This window comes from Hordeum vulgare, chromosome 5H (assembly GCF_904849725.1).
Source record: "Hordeum vulgare subsp. vulgare chromosome 5H, MorexV3_pseudomolecules_assembly, whole genome shotgun sequence".
Classification (NCBI taxonomy): domain Eukaryota; kingdom Viridiplantae; phylum Streptophyta; class Magnoliopsida; order Poales; family Poaceae; genus Hordeum; species Hordeum vulgare.
In genome coordinates, this window is record NC_058522.1 from 564,606,560 (window position 1) to 564,622,173 (window position 15,614).

The window sequence follows — 15,614 nt, forward strand, 5'->3', positions numbered from 1 at the left end:
ATAATATTTTTAGAATTTTGTAAATTGTTTGTGTTTTGGAAAACAACATTCCAAAACGTAACCATGTATTCAAGAATATGTTTTATTGTATAGAAATTTAAAATATGTTTCATTGTCATGAAGAAAATGTGCAACGTCTATTTCAAAAGATGTCACTGTTTATTCAAAAAGTGTCGAAAACATGTACTCCCTCCGTCCCAAAATAACTGTCTTAAGCTTAGTACAACTTTATACTAGAGTTAGTATAAAGTTGAGACATTTATTTTGGGACAGAGGGAGTATTACGAAAATGTTACACGCGCAAAGCGAGATGTCTTTTTTTTGTATTCGTTTGTTCTGGTGTCTTTTTTCTTATAATACATGACCTTAAAAATATCAAAAAAATACAATTATTTACTGAACGTGACTGGCCGGCCTACCGCATTTGAAGCGAGTTTTCTTCCCTTTAATAAACAATCCGGAGAGTCGAACTTGCAACCAGCTGCTGCTGAGCTCGTCGCACAAACCACTACAATAAATGCTAGTGATTTAATGAGAGGACTGAAATTTAACCATTAACATGAATATTTTTCAGAAAATGTTAACATGCATCTGGCAAAACGTTACCGTGTATTCAAAATAAAGTTGAAAACATGTATTTTTCAAAAGTGTACATAAGATATTTGAAAAATCTCAAAAGTGCATCAAAAATATTTCGTGTGCGTGTTGAAAATGTACTTCATGTATTGAGAAAAATTAGGCATGTGTAAAAAAATGGGTTAAACCATGGTAGAGGGGGCGTGCAAGGGACTGATTTAATGAGCCGACCCGATTTGACTGCCGCGTCAACAATTCCCAGCGAGACACTCTTAAGGTTGAAAATAGACCGGGATCAGAGAGTTTGGTGTGCTGATTTCAAGGATTGGAAATTTAGGGTTTAATTTATCTTTCGACTACAAATTCAATGTTTATTTTGGACTTTTTCTTACAAAGAAAACACGAGAGGAGGGAGGGAATGTTTGAAGGAGAAGACCGTAATTATCAAGAGGACGGGAGGACCTCACAGCAATTCGCTCTACTGGATAGAACCCCGGATATCCGACGTGGCACAGCGAGGGCGCAACCACCTGCACATCCTCGACCCCTCCCACCGCCAGGCGGGCCCGGGCCCGTCCCCCCGCTGCTCTCAGTCTTAGCAAGTCGACTTCGCCGCGCCGGCCGGGCCACTCAGTGGAGCCGTCACTCTCGCAACCCGACGACCGCCACCGCCTTCCCCTCGCCCTCCCCACCGCGCTCGCTCCGCTCCCCGGCGGCGCCCATGGGCCCCGTCCGGCTCGCCCTCCTCCTCCTCCTCGCCGCCGTCCTGCTTCTGCCCGGCGACGGCGAGGCGGCGTACATCCCCTACAACACGTCGGCGGGGGTGGTCAACGGGAAGCTGAACGTGCACGTCGTCCCCCACACCCACGACGACGTCGGCTGGCTCAAGACCGTCGACCAGTACTACGTCGGATCCAACAACTCCATCCAGGTCCGAGTTCCCTTCCGCCGCTCCCGGGTTCCGCCGGGGGTTTTCCGTCCCCTTAGATTCGTCGCCCTTGGCTTCGGTGTAGATTTACAGTTCCGGCCCCCGTCGGCTTCGGATGTCGCTGAAGCGGAATTTTGGTCGCAGGGCGCGTGCGTTCAGAACGTGCTGGATTCGCTCGTGCCGGCGCTGCTCAGGGACGAGAACCGCAAGTTCATCTACGTCGAGCAGGTAAGGGGGTTTTCATGGCCGCCAGCAATCTGACAGGCTTGGAGCTGTGGAATTGGGAGGTTGCAGAGCAATGTACAACAGTTACCTGTAACAGCCCTGCTGCTGTACAACAGTTTCATTTTTGTCAGTTGTCAGAGTGTTACAGGAACTCTGTCCCCTGCTGTCTGTTTCCACAATTGGAGCTGGGCCAGCAGTTGTACATCCTAATAGAACGGATGGTGTTACAATGTGGGTTCAGTTTTGGCTTCGATGCAGTGATTTATCTTCAGTAAACTGTTTATGGATGGTTGGTTGCAGGCATTTTTCCAGAGGTGGTGGAGGCAGCAGAGCGACATTATCAAGGATACGGTGAAGGGGCTCGTCAGCTCCGGGCGGCTGGAATTCATGTACGCTGGCTCTTTCAACAACTTTCGTTTTAGGCTGCATTGGAAATCATGCCTCTGCTCTGTATTTTGACTGACGACATATTACTCCTTGTGATGCTGAAGAAATGGGGGTATGTGCATGCACGACGAGGCGACCGTGCACTACATTGACATGATTGATCAGACTACGCTGGGCCACAGGTTCATCAAGGAGGAGTTTGGTCAGATTCCAAGGATTGGTTGGCAGATAGATCCGTTTGGGCACTCTGCAGTTCAGGCTTACCTCCTCGGTGCAGAAGTAATTCACTGTATCCATTTTACGTCATGCTTTCAGATTTTGTGTGACTTTTTTTATGGTCCGCTGTTACTTCCGTGTACGTCTCATTTGCATGACAAGAGGGGTTTCAAACTCAGGATGCTGACTTCTGTACCATTATGATAGGTTACCTGTCAGCACTGGTTCTAGCTACTATGAACTTGCTGGTTACAGTAATACCTAAACGTTGAGATGTAGTACTGTAGGTTCACAGAGCGTGCATAATAGGAATTCCCAGAACTATGCTCTCAAGAGTCAAGTGATTGACTGTACTTCTTGACCACCCAACATAATAGGAATTCCAAGAGAGAAATCTCTTGTCGCGATTGTTTTGTCTCTGCTATTCTTGTTCTCTCTACAATATCCTTGTTTTGTCTCTGCTATTCTTGTTCTCTCTGCAATGTTCATCTTTTGCTCTTGATACAATGCTCGTCGCGATCTCATAGCCTTAGACTGGATGTATGGCTAGTGTGCATAAGGAGTATACTAGTGTAACACATTTACCATCTTTCAGGTAGGATTTGATGCATTATATTTTTTCCGGATTGATTACCAAGATCGTGACACAAGGAAGGGGACAAAAGAACTCGAGGTTGTATGGAGGGGCTCCAAGACCTTTGGCTCATCAGCTGATGTAAGTAGCATTTTCCTTTTCCTTAATGTAACTACGTCAGTGCTGTGAAACATTTCATTCTGATGATTAAGCGTAGACCTGCATTACGACGCACCCATGGGGTCTTAGCAGTATTTCTCGCTGCAAGTGGTCTGCACCGCACTGAGGTGGCATGCTCCAAATAAAAACCATGACCATATATATTTTGTAACAGTTTCTTTATTGTCAATGAGTATGCAGCACTCCTGCCAGTTTTCTCGGAGAACAATCAATTTGAAGTTCTTAAAATTTGGTAAACATATTTCATATGCAATGGTGGAAATCTGCTCATTTTCTTTCAGATTTTTGCTGGCATCTTCCCAAAAAATTATGAACCACCACCTGGTGACTTTTATTTTGAAGTCGATGCTACTTCCCCTGTTGTCCAGGTAAATTGATGAGAACTTCAGATATGTTAATTTTGTCAACACCAGGAATAAACCCATTCTTCATTACTTTTGTCTGTGTAGGATGATCCCCTTCTTTTTGATTACAACGTTGAACAACGGGTGAATGATTTTGTTGCTGCAGCGCTGGCACAGGTACAGTAGGGTCTCGTGTATGTCCATACTTTTACGCTGATGCATACTTTGCCCAGTTATATACAACAACAACAACAACAACAAAGCCTTTAGTCCCAAACAAGTTGGGGTAGGCTAGAGGTGAAACCCATAAGATCTCGCGACCAACTCATGGTTCTGGCACATGGATAGCAAGCTTCCACGCACCCCTGTCCATGGCTAGTTCTTTGGTGATGCTCCAATCCTTTAGATCTCTCTTTACGGACTCTTCCCATGTCAAGTTCGGTCTACCCCGACCTCTCTTGACATTATCAGCATGCTTTAGCCGGGCTTCTGGAGGCCTACGCTGAATATGCCCAAACCACTTCAGACGATGTTGGACAAGCTTCTCTTCAATTGGCGCTACCCCAACTCTATCTCGTATATCATCATTCCGGATTCGATCCTTCCTTGTGTGGCCACACATCCATCTCAACATGCGCATCTCCGCCACAACTAGCTGTTGCACATGTCGCCTTTTAGTCGGCCAACATTCAGCGCCATACAACATAGCGGGTTGAATTGCCGTCCTATAGAACTTGCCTTGTAGCTTTTGTGAAACCCTCTTGTCACAGAGAATGCCAGAAGCTTGGCGCCACTTCATCCATCCGGCTTTAGTTCGATGGTTAACATCTTCATCGATATCCCCATCCTTCTGCAACATTGACCCCAAATAACGAAAGGTGTCCTTCTGAGGTACCACCTGCCCATCAAGGTTAACATCCCCCTCCTTCTCGTGCTTAGTAGTACTGAAAGCGCACCTCATGTACTCGGTCTTAGTCCTACTAAGTCTAAAACCTTTCGATTCCAAGGTTTGCCTCCATAACTCCAACTTTCTGTTGACCCCCGTCCGACTATCATCGACTAGAACCACATCGTCTGCAAAGAGCATACACCATGAGATATCTCCTTGTATATCCCTTGTGACCTCATCCATCACCAAGGCAAAATGATAAGGGCTCAAAGCTGACCCCTGATGTAGTCCTATCTTAATCGGGAAGTCATCAGTGTCGCCATCAGTTGTTCGAACACTTGTCACAACACTATCGTACATGTCCTTGATGAGGGTAATGTACTTCGCTGGGACTTTGTGTTTCTCCAAGGCCCACCACATAACATTCCGCGGTATCTTATAATAGGCCTTCTCCAAGTCAACGAACACCATATGCAAGTCCTTCTTTTGCTCCCTATACCTCTCCATAAGTTGTCGTACCAAGAAAATGGCTTCCATGGTCGACCTCCCAGGCATTTTGCCTAGTTATATACATTGGATGAAAATCCATTGGTCTACTACAAATTTCTTATTTAATTAGAACAGCCATCTGGGTTGTGTTCACAAGTTCATACCTAACATTGAAAATGCGGCTTCAGATTTTTATGTTACTTTGACCTTAGCATTTCATGCTGAAAATTTAAAGGATGCAAGAGAAACTTCACGACAGGTAAGACTGTCTGTCCTAAACCCGTGTACGCCATACCACTGAGTCGCGCGGCTCGTGGAAAATATGATAGTGAGGCCGATCGGACAGCGCGCATGTGGTTCTACCGATAAGCCAAATACAGAGCGTTCTGCAAATAGATTTCTCTTATTTAAACCGCATCATTTCATACTTAAAGTTGTTCTATTTGGTAGTGCAGGTGTTCATCGTAATTTATACTCGTTATATATTTTCTTTTTGTAGGCAAATGTTACAAGGACAAACCATGTCATGTTTACAATGGGAACAGACTTCAAATATCAATACGCGGAAAGTTGGTTCAGACAGATGGACAAATTAATTCATTATGTGAACAAGGTAAAGGATGAGCCTGGAATAAGACGAACAATACTAGATTTTCATGGCATGTTTTTTAAAGATATAGTTATGTTTGTTTGACATAACATATTTAAGAATATGGTTAAGGTGGTACTTTGAGGACCGTAAATGTCCTAAACTACTTGTATTGTGAATCAGTGGGTGTATTTCTTTAGTAATTTCGAAGCTATATCACAAACTTATAATCACAGCACTACTTAATCATATCTCGTGAGCTATCGCCGTCATGATTGTTTCAGTTATGGATCATGCAATACATTTGAAATATTTCAGTCTTCTCACACTAATACATGGGAACATTTCATGGGATGCATTTGATTTTTTTTCTTGTGTCGTATAATTAGATAAGGACATAAATGCTTAAGAAAATGGTCCATGCCTTCCTTTTCTTGCTACTGATACAACTTGATTTTGTTTGAGCATTTTAAATTGGTAGTTAGAAGGGGAGCCTTGGCGCAGCGGTAAAGCTGTTGCCTTGTGACTATGAGGTCATGGGTTCGAGTCCTGGAAACAGCCTCTTGCAGAAATGTAGGGAAAGACTGCATACTATAGACCTAAAGTGGTCGGACCCTTCCCCGGACCCTGCGCAAGCGGGAGCTACGTGCACTGGGCTGCCCTTTTTATTTTAAATTGGTAGTTAAGTAAATAGTGCTGAGATTTTATCTAATATAGCTATTAACACATTATAACTCACCGTGCTTATTCTGTTTGACCATACCTCAGGATGGCCGTGTGAATGCTCTGTACTCTACACCTTCCATTTACACCGATGCAAAATTTTCTGCAAATGAGCCATGGCCTCTTAAGACAAATGATTTCTTTCCGTATGTTCTATCTTATATTCATAATTGGTACAATTAACTTCGCTTTTGTACTTTTGTTCCTTCTCATTCATATGGCTGTGTTTCTTTGATCAGATATGCAGATAACCCCAATGCATACTGGACAGGTTACTTCACAAGCAGACCCGCCTTAAAACGATATGTCCGCATGATGAGTGGATATTACTTGGTAGTTTTACCTACTCTTTTAATGTTTTCTTTCAGATGTCCAACACCATATGATATACTGTCTTGGTCACTTAGTGGCGTTCGTGCTTAAAGGTCAATATATTTTCACTTTCAGGCAGCTAGACAGCTGGAGTTCTTCATTGGGAGAAGCAAGTCAGGTTCCACGACAGATAGCTTAGGAGATGCTCTAGCTCTTGCTCAGCATCATGATGCTGTTACAGGAACAGAGAAGCAACACGTTGCAAATGATTATGCGAAGAGATTATCAATTGGCTATAAGAAAGTAACTTCTCGAGAAAATTGCTGTAATTCACATTTGATGATTTCTTTTGAGATTTGTTGGATTGATTTGGTTCGATTCTTATCCAGGCAGAGGAACTGGTTTCTACTTCTCTCGCTTGCTTGAGTGAGTCAGGATCAAATTCTCGTTGTTCGTCCCCAACGACAAAGTTTGGACAGGTCGGTTTGCAGGTTTTCTTTAACTAATTTGCTTTTTTAGTTAAAAATGACTTAGTATTTACTGTTTACTGATATTTTTTCAGTGTCCTCTCCTGAACATTACTTATTGCCCCCCTTCCGAGCTGAACTTTTCTCAAGGAAAAAGCTTGGTGAGTTCTGTTCTTAAGTCATGCATGGTTCTTTTCAAGATGAAGTTTGTATAGGTTTTAATTAATCCATGATACTTTCTCGGAAAATAAACCCGTGTAACATCTAATATGTTGTTTTCAACTCTTTGTTACAGGTTGTTCTTGTGTACAACTCTCTTGGATGGAAACGAGAGGATGTCCTCCGCATACCAGTATGCAACTTTTGTTCCCTGAAAAACAAGATGTTTTGTTGATCTTTTATTGCTCATTCATATATCCATCCATTCTGTATATGAATAATATGTGCTTATTAGTAGTGCTACTACCATGAAACTCCTATACTGTAGAATGAAAACTAAATGTGCCTCTTTGTAAAATTAACAGGTCATGAGTGACTCAATTGTTGTCCATGATTCCGAGGGAAGAGAAATTGAATCACAACTTCTGCCTATAGCTAATGCCTCATCGGATCTACGGGACAGACATGTCAAGGCTTACTTGGGCACATCGCCTGCTGCAAAACCTAAGTTTTGGGTTGCTTTTCCTGCTTCGGTAGCACCACTTGGTTTTAGCACTTATTTTATCTCGAGCGGAAAGAGATCAGGTGAATTCCATATCTTTCATATTGATATACACCAGAATAGAAAGGATTACTCGAAAAGTTGGAAGTTTGACAATTTCTCTATTGCATTATATACATTTCAGCATCTATCTCTTCGACATCCACTCTAAACTCTCAGGGAAGTAAAAGTACGAACCTGCAAGTTGGGCAAGGGTATTTGAAACTTCAATATGATGCAGCTGGAGCATTATCCCACTACTCCGATAGCAAGACTCGGGTAATTTGCTAATTGCCCAGCATTATTTTCAAACTGAGGTGGTTTTACCTCTTGCCTTGATTTCATCTTAAATACGAAAGTTTTGCACTAAGATTATCCGGGTTATCTTCCCTAGCAGGTCATCTATCCATTCTGGTATCGGATATTGAATTTCGCTTTTAGTTTTGCTTGTTATCTAGAATCACTTGTACTCAAGAATCATTGACATATTTCAAGGTTGAAGCAAATTTCGAGCAGAAGTACAAGTATTACGTAGGACAAGATGGATACGGAAATGATCCTCAGGTGGACCAGGGATTCTACAAATAATCTATTTTACCTCAAAAGTAGCAATTACTTACGCTGGCATTTGTTTGCTTTTTCCTGGACCGTAGGCTTCTGGAGCGTACATATTTCGCCCTAAGGACGTCGTTCCTATCAAAACTGATGGTCAGGTATGAAGAAGGGATCAAAGTATCTCTAAAATACTGAATGAATCAAAGTATCTCTACTGAATGAATCAAAGGGTTCTTAAAAAAAGGTGCATTATTGGTCTGACGAATTTATGTTTCCCACTTCAAGGTTCCTCCCATGATTCTGCGTGGGCCCATATTGGATGAAGTGCACCAGCAGATTAATTCATGGATATATCAGGTTAATCATATGAATACTGCTCTGAACCACCATTCATAAGGGTTTACTTGCTTCTTTTTTTGTTCCTAATCTTACTGTTCTCAACGCATTTCTAGCACACACCTTTGTCGCTACAAAAACATGACGCTATTCGTTTGAAAGTTTTGACAGTAACGTTATTCGTTCTGAATTATCATATACCTTCGACACAGTAGACTTACTATTGTCCATTCAGCATCTTCTGTATAGCATGTGAGGTTCACCTATGATTAGATCAAGCAAATACTCATGTGTATGTCTTTTGGTGAAATGTATATGTAAAAGAAATGTGAGGTTGATAGTACCAAAAATGTAGGCTTTATTCTGTCTTTTCGTTTGTTGTTGATCGATTAAAAATATTTTTTGTATTCTTGATAATTGATATAGCTTTTCTTATCTTTGTGCAGATCACTAGAGTTTACAAGGGAAAGGACTATGTGGAAACTGAGTTCATAGTGAGTGCTGTGTCATTGCACCTTGCATTGATTTCTTCTTGGAGGACTTCACATTTTGCATGATAATACATTTGCCTTGTTTCTTTTCTACCATTACATATTTCTAACATCTTATGTGTAAATGTTTTTATTCGTAGGTTGGGCCAATACCAGTAGACGATGAAAATGGAAAAGAACTTTCAACTGAAATCATTACTAGCATGGCAACAAACAAAACGTTTTACACTGATTCCAGTGGACGTGATTTCATCAAAAGGGTATGATGCACTACCACTAGCACTTGACCCTTTCCCCAGACAAAAAATTGTCTATTGTCTTTCTAATAAATGTAGTGAAAGCAAAATATAGTTCACAGACAATTGCAGTAATGATTTCTGTGCTAGTTTTGAAACGGAGGAGAAACTAGAGATGTTATAGAGGATAACTGCAACATAAATTAAAGTGTTGTAATGGTGCACAATTATGTCATTACTTATTTTAGTATGATACCCTTTTTTTTTCTTTCAGATACGGGATTATCGCTCGGAGTGGAAGATTGAAGTAAACCAACCTGTTGCTGGAAACTATTATCCTGTGAGCTCTTGTTTGCTCTATTATATTTTTAACAAGGAAGCTTAGTAGTGTCTTTAAGAAATAGCTTCTTTCATCCTTTTCCATCGTTGAGTCAACATCCGGAAGTAGTTGGGAGTTCACTTTGCACTTCCCCTCAGTTTATACATAGTTTGTTTTTGGAGGATTTTTGGTTTACTTTGTAATTGATATATTTTTGGTCATTGACTCTACCTGTAGATGGCAACAGACATTTAGTGGCAGCTAAATCAGCTCGCTTCTTTACTCCATAAGAATAAGACCTGATCTCTACATGTAGTGATGTAATTGTGTAGTTTATTAGACGAGATGATGTGATCTTGGCATCTTGAAGCTCAAAAGGACACACACATTTTGACATTTAATGACAGATGATGCAAGTCTCTGTATTTGGTGACATACAAGATGGTGACATAGGAAGTTGATCTTTTAAAAACAACTGGTGGGATAAGAAGTTAAGATTTAGTCGTATTTGGAAAATTTTGGTTGGCGAGAGGCTATTGGTGTTTATGGAAGGCCGGTAATTTTAAATGCTCCGAGCCAGGTTATTCATACTTTTGTCAATATTTGAAGAAATTGGGAATTGTGTGAAGTTGAATTGTGGAGGATCCAAAGTTGCGAATTATTCTGTAGTTTTGCTTGTAGATTGTGACGGGGCTGATTTATACACCAGATTGATAGATCTGTATTTATTTTCAGATTAATCTTGGCATTTATGTGGAAGATGGCAACAAAGAGTTGTCTATACTTGTAGACAGGTCTGTTGGAGGTTCGAGCATAAAGGATGGACAAATAGAGCTAATGCTACACAGGTACATGTTGTTAGGAATAAGCAATTTGTCTATATTGAAGGTCCAAGGGGCATATATATATATTACACATGACTTGAGGTGCAAGGAAAGTAAACATAGACTAATAAGGACTCCTAGACTAATACTAATACTTTCTAACACCCCCCATCAAATGCAAAGCGTATGCAATAGCATTGCATTTGAAGAAGTGTAATACTAAAAAAAATGATAATCCAAATCCGCGTCTTGAGAGTGTCGTCGTAGCATGAAGAGTCTTCAAAACTTGTCGAGTCGCCGAAGGAGATAACGAAGAGATGGCACATCATAGGTAGACACCGCATCACTTGAAGATACAAGATAAGTATCAAGAGAAGATGAGTTGTCAAAAGAAGATGGCACATCAAGAGAATAAAGCATTGTGCAGAAAATCATAGTCCACGACAACCGACGACGAAAGAAGCTCGGCGGCTAAGGCACATGGACGTAGATCGACAATGCAAAAGAAGTCCAAAAAATCCTATAGAAAACAACAAGGGCAAGTAGGCCACAAAAGTTGCATAGAAAGGATCAGGACCGGAAAAAGGCTGACGGACTAAGGTATGGTGGACTCGCATGGCATGAGAAAACACAAAATATCAACGGATTTGGTGGACGCAGCGGAAAACAAAGAAAACTAGAAAACACACACTAGATTAGGGATGATGGCAGCGGAAGAGAAAAAATAAGATCATGGCGGCGAAGGCCAATTCCAACCAGAGTGTGCGTGAGACGGTCCTGACTGTGTAGGAGGTGGTTGCTCAGTGCGGAAAGCCTGAGTCAGAATACCAACAGTACCCGTCGAGGAAGAACCTGAAGCAGCGAGCAGACGCTTAAGTCGCAGAATATCCTGCTCAGTCAAAGCGATGGCTGAAGCCGTCGAGGTAGATGACGAGGTCTTTGTAGATGATGATTGCGCCTGGCGCAAGTGGTTCTTCTTCGTGTAGCAGTGGAACTCAATATGACCATCATTGTTGCAGTAGCCATAATGTGGACGGGGGCGACCTGAGCCTCCAGAAGGAGTGGGTAAGAGCGGCGGAGCACTCGAGTGAGAAGGGATCGGTGTAGCAGGGGGCGTAGAAGTAGCCCGAGCAGCGAGCACCGAGGGAACCTCCAGCAAACCAGCACCACGTAAGCGAGTCTCCTCAGCATGAATCTCAGAAAGCGCCTCCATGAGAAAATACGGCCACGAGCAAACAACTGAGCACGCCGAGGCTCAAACTCCTTACGGAGCCGAGACAGGAACTCGTAGACGCGATGAAACTCCAAGTTGGTCTGGACAGCCTGGCAACAGGGGCAAGTACGACAACCAGCAGTGCGGAGAGAATCGAGCTGGCGCCAGATAGCAGAACTCTGTGCATAGAAGTCATCAACAGTAGAGTCACCCTGCTGAAGAGCATGCTCCTGACGAACAACAGAGAGGTATAAGGCATCACCAGAGGGCGCATAGCGCTGACGAAGGCGAGTCCACATCTCAAAGGCAGTAGGAAGGCCCAAAAACTAAGAGGCAAACTGAGGCAGAACACTAGCAGTGAGAACAGCTGCAGCACGAGCATCATCATCAAGCCACTGGGTGTAAACGGTCAGAGCACCACGATACACGTGAAGAGCCTCCTCATAAGCCAAGACCTTCTCATCATAAGCACTCACAACGGCCTCATCAGCAAGTTTAGCCGAATCCTTTGCGGTCTGAGAAGCATCCGCAGGAAGAGCCGGTGGGGTCGGCGGAGTGGGAGCCACGGGAGGAACCGGACATGGCGGACAACAGACCTCGCCAGAAAGAACACCCCATAGACGGATGCCACGCATGTGAATGTGCATGAAGCCAATGAACTCGGTGTAGTTAGTGCCATCAAAGATCACTGGACAACGAGGAACAGCAACGTAGCCGGATGCAGCAGACATTTTTTTTTGGAGAAACGCAGTCAACAAACCACAGCTGCGTCAGGAGCCGCGTCGATCTGGATCCGCAGCTGCGTCAGGGGCCGCGTTGATCTGGAGCCGCCCTTAGTAACAGATCCTGTGTAGTAACAGGAGCTGCGTTGACCTCGTGGTCGGCTGGGAGGACGGAGACTGGATCCCGGTGTAGTAACAGATCGGCTGTACTAACAGAAACCAGGATCGAGAGGCTGGATCCAGCAGCAATAGACGGCAACAGGTGGGATCCACGGTTGACTGCACCGATCCGGCTGGGAGGACGAGCGGAACGGGGGCGGCTGGCGGCGGCCTCGATCAGAGCGGGACGGACAGGACGCGATCCGATCGGGGCGGGAGGGATCTGCAGCGGGATCGATCCAATCGGGAGGATGCGCTCGAGCGGGACGGGAGACCGAGGCAGCGGCTTCGATCGGGGCGGGAGAAGGAGATCGAGGACGAAATCGATCGGGAGCAGAGAGACGGATCAATCGCACGAGTTGCAGCGTGTAGAAAATTGACCTAGCTCTAATACCATGTTAGGAATAAGCAATTTGTCTATATTGAAGGCCCAAGGGGCATATATATATTACACATGACTTGAGGTGCAAGGAAAGTAAACATAGACTAATAAGGACTCCTAGACTAATACTAATACTAATAAGGACTCCTAGGCTAATACTAATACTTCCTAACACATGTCACAATCAGAGTTGCACAGTATTTTCTTGCTTCTTTCATACTGTAACATTTTTCTTTTTCTACCTCTGCTTAGTTAAATATTTCTTACTCCTTGTGCAGGAGGCTACTCAACGATGATGGTCGTGGTGTTGCGGAAGCACTAGATGAAAAAGTCTGTTTGGATGATCAATGTGAAGGACTAGTTGTAAGTAATGAATATCTTTCTGACCATGTGCTTTGGATGGAATTCAAAGCCAGATGTTGACATATATCACCAAATCCTGTTGAGCAGATCAATTTATTCTATTATTTGCAAGCACACAATATGTTGTGCAGAAACATTATCTAAAGCAACTTATTACATTATCGACAGATTGAAGGAAAATACTATCTCAAAATTGACCCACAAGGTGACGGGGCTAGGTGGCGTCGTACATTTGGTCAGGAACTGTACTCCCCTCTTCTTCTTGCGTTCGCAGAGCAGGTACATCATAAATTTTGTTGCACTCGTGGTCGATCAAACAGTTATTCTCGTCATATTGAACATTCCCCTACTTGCTTTTCCAGGATGGAGGCAACTGGGCGAATTCACATGTTTCATCTTTCTCTGCAATGGATCCAACTTACAGTCTTCCTGAAAATGTCGCGTTGCTTACGCTTGAGGTATGTGTATGTCTATGGAGAATGGACTATTGTTATCATATCTCATTAAAATGAACAAAAAAATCGTTATGTACTGGGCAAGAGAATGCTGATCTGATAATTCTGAGTACTGTACCATTTAATTTGCAATGGTGCAAGCTAGTTTTTTATCCTGCTGGTCTGAGAGGTTACAAGTAATGTCAGCCAGTTAGCTGCAACAAATGTTATCCAAACCACCACAGAATATTGATGAAAATGATATCTGGATTCGTTCGATGCGCGTGTTATAAACAGCTATGAATTGTACAGGAACTTGAAGATGGAAGTGTTCTCCTTCGGTTGGCTCACCTATACGAGGTCTCATACTTTGGCCATTTATTACTTTCTCTCGCTCCAGTCAGATCCAGTTTTGCACCTTTTGTAAACATTGTCCTGTGCATATAGGCTGGAGAGCATAAGGATCTCTCAGCTCTGGCGAGTGTAGACCTCAAGAGGGTATTCCCAGATAAAAAGGTAATCTCCATTAAAATCTACACTTTATTTATTTATTTGATTGGATCTTGATGGATGTTCTCACTCCCTTCCCAATCCTGATGCTCCAGGTCGGCAAGATAATTGAAACAAGCCTATCAGCGAACCAAGAGCGCGCCGCCATGGAGAAGAAGAGGCTGAAATGGAAGGTGGCAGGGCCTCCACCAAAAGAAAATGTGGCCCGTGGAGGACCCGTGGACCCCTCCAAGCTCGTTGTTGAGCTGGCGCCCATGGAGATCCGCACATTCGTCATCAGCTTCACCCACCGACTCGCCACACGTCCGATCTGAGCGCCATGTTGATGATTGCCGACGTTGTAACATTTTCCATTTCGAATCAGAATGTTGTATTGTTAAAGTTAAATCCTATTTTGAGTTGTGAATAGCAATAAGAAATAATGTGGCCATGGCGGCCTAGAGCATCATCAGCTTCTTAAATAAGCTTCCGCTAGTGCGGTGAGTTGCTTGAGTAGTCGAGTGCACCCTCCGTTGCCAAATTTTGACTAAGTTTATAGAAAATTATCAACTTACGGTACTAAATCAATACCATTATATTCAAATGTTCACATTTTTACCTATAAATCTACTCAAAGCTTACAAATAAGTTGCCTGTTAAAAATAATTTGGCCAGGAGTGAATCCTTTTTTAAGGTTGAAAAAATACTCCACATATTAGGGATGAAATATGTTTTGATGCGATACCATGCTTTTTTGTGTGTGTCTCACATACAAACATATTTCATCATAGAAACTTTACAAACATGCAGTATACGTCCATACTTAGGGCTCCTTTGATTCAGAGGATTTTCATAGAAATTTGGAGGATTATAATTCAAATGATTTTTTTCCTATGTTGGTTGTTTGATTTATAGGATCGAATCCCATAAGAATCTTTTCTAAGGATTTATTAGTAGGAATTCTAGCATCCACTCAAACCTCTTTGAAATAAACCTTTGTTTTTTCTATGATACAACCAAACAAACCAAAATTATGTAGCATGGAGATGAGTATGACATTTCAATCCTATGATCTTCCTTGATTTATATAATGGAAACAAGAGAACCTTAAGAACTGAGAGCGAAGAGATGTCATTTGATTCATAGAATAGGAATTTGTTCATTGAGTCTAGGCTAATATATATTTCTTCTTTGAAATCTAAGGATTAATCCCTATCCTATATAGAGACGAATTCATTTCTAACCAATGGGTTTAAGATTTTTTTTCTACAAAATTTCTATCCTTCAGGATTCCTACATGATTATTCTGTAAATGAAAGGAGGCCTATGTGTTTTCATTTTTCTCGCATTTTTTGAGTCCTATGAATCAAAAAAGCCTTTAAATGTACTACTCCCTTCTTTCTATACACTCCTATTAAATTTAAAAAAAATCTAAGATTACATACAGAGAAAAATAAGAATATTTACTCTAAAATACGCTATATACATCTGT

At 42.4% G+C, this 15,614-nt stretch overlaps 1 protein-coding gene across 1 annotated transcript; it reads left to right on the forward strand.

The window, feature by feature from the left end:
- Nucleotides 1-1,099: 1,099 nt before the first annotated feature.
- Nucleotides 1,100-14,591, forward strand: LOC123453071 (alpha-mannosidase At3g26720-like). Its single transcript, XM_045129834.1, has 29 exons — nucleotides 1,100-1,507; nucleotides 1,649-1,732; nucleotides 2,030-2,118; nucleotides 2,221-2,395; nucleotides 2,928-3,047; nucleotides 3,368-3,454; nucleotides 3,536-3,607; nucleotides 5,308-5,421; nucleotides 6,166-6,266; nucleotides 6,360-6,453; nucleotides 6,568-6,735; nucleotides 6,822-6,911; nucleotides 6,995-7,060; nucleotides 7,195-7,251; nucleotides 7,424-7,643; nucleotides 7,745-7,878; nucleotides 8,095-8,163; nucleotides 8,253-8,312; nucleotides 8,440-8,511; nucleotides 8,937-8,984; nucleotides 9,122-9,241; nucleotides 9,492-9,557; nucleotides 10,272-10,384; nucleotides 13,115-13,199; nucleotides 13,368-13,478; nucleotides 13,562-13,657; nucleotides 13,946-13,993; nucleotides 14,081-14,149; nucleotides 14,239-14,591. Exons 1-29 carry the CDS (start codon nucleotides 1,298-1,300, stop codon nucleotides 14,455-14,457), a joined length of 3,057 nt encoding a protein of 1,018 aa, XP_044985769.1. The 5' UTR covers nucleotides 1,100-1,297; the 3' UTR covers nucleotides 14,458-14,591.
- The last annotated feature ends 1,023 nt before the right edge of the window (nucleotides 14,592-15,614 follow it).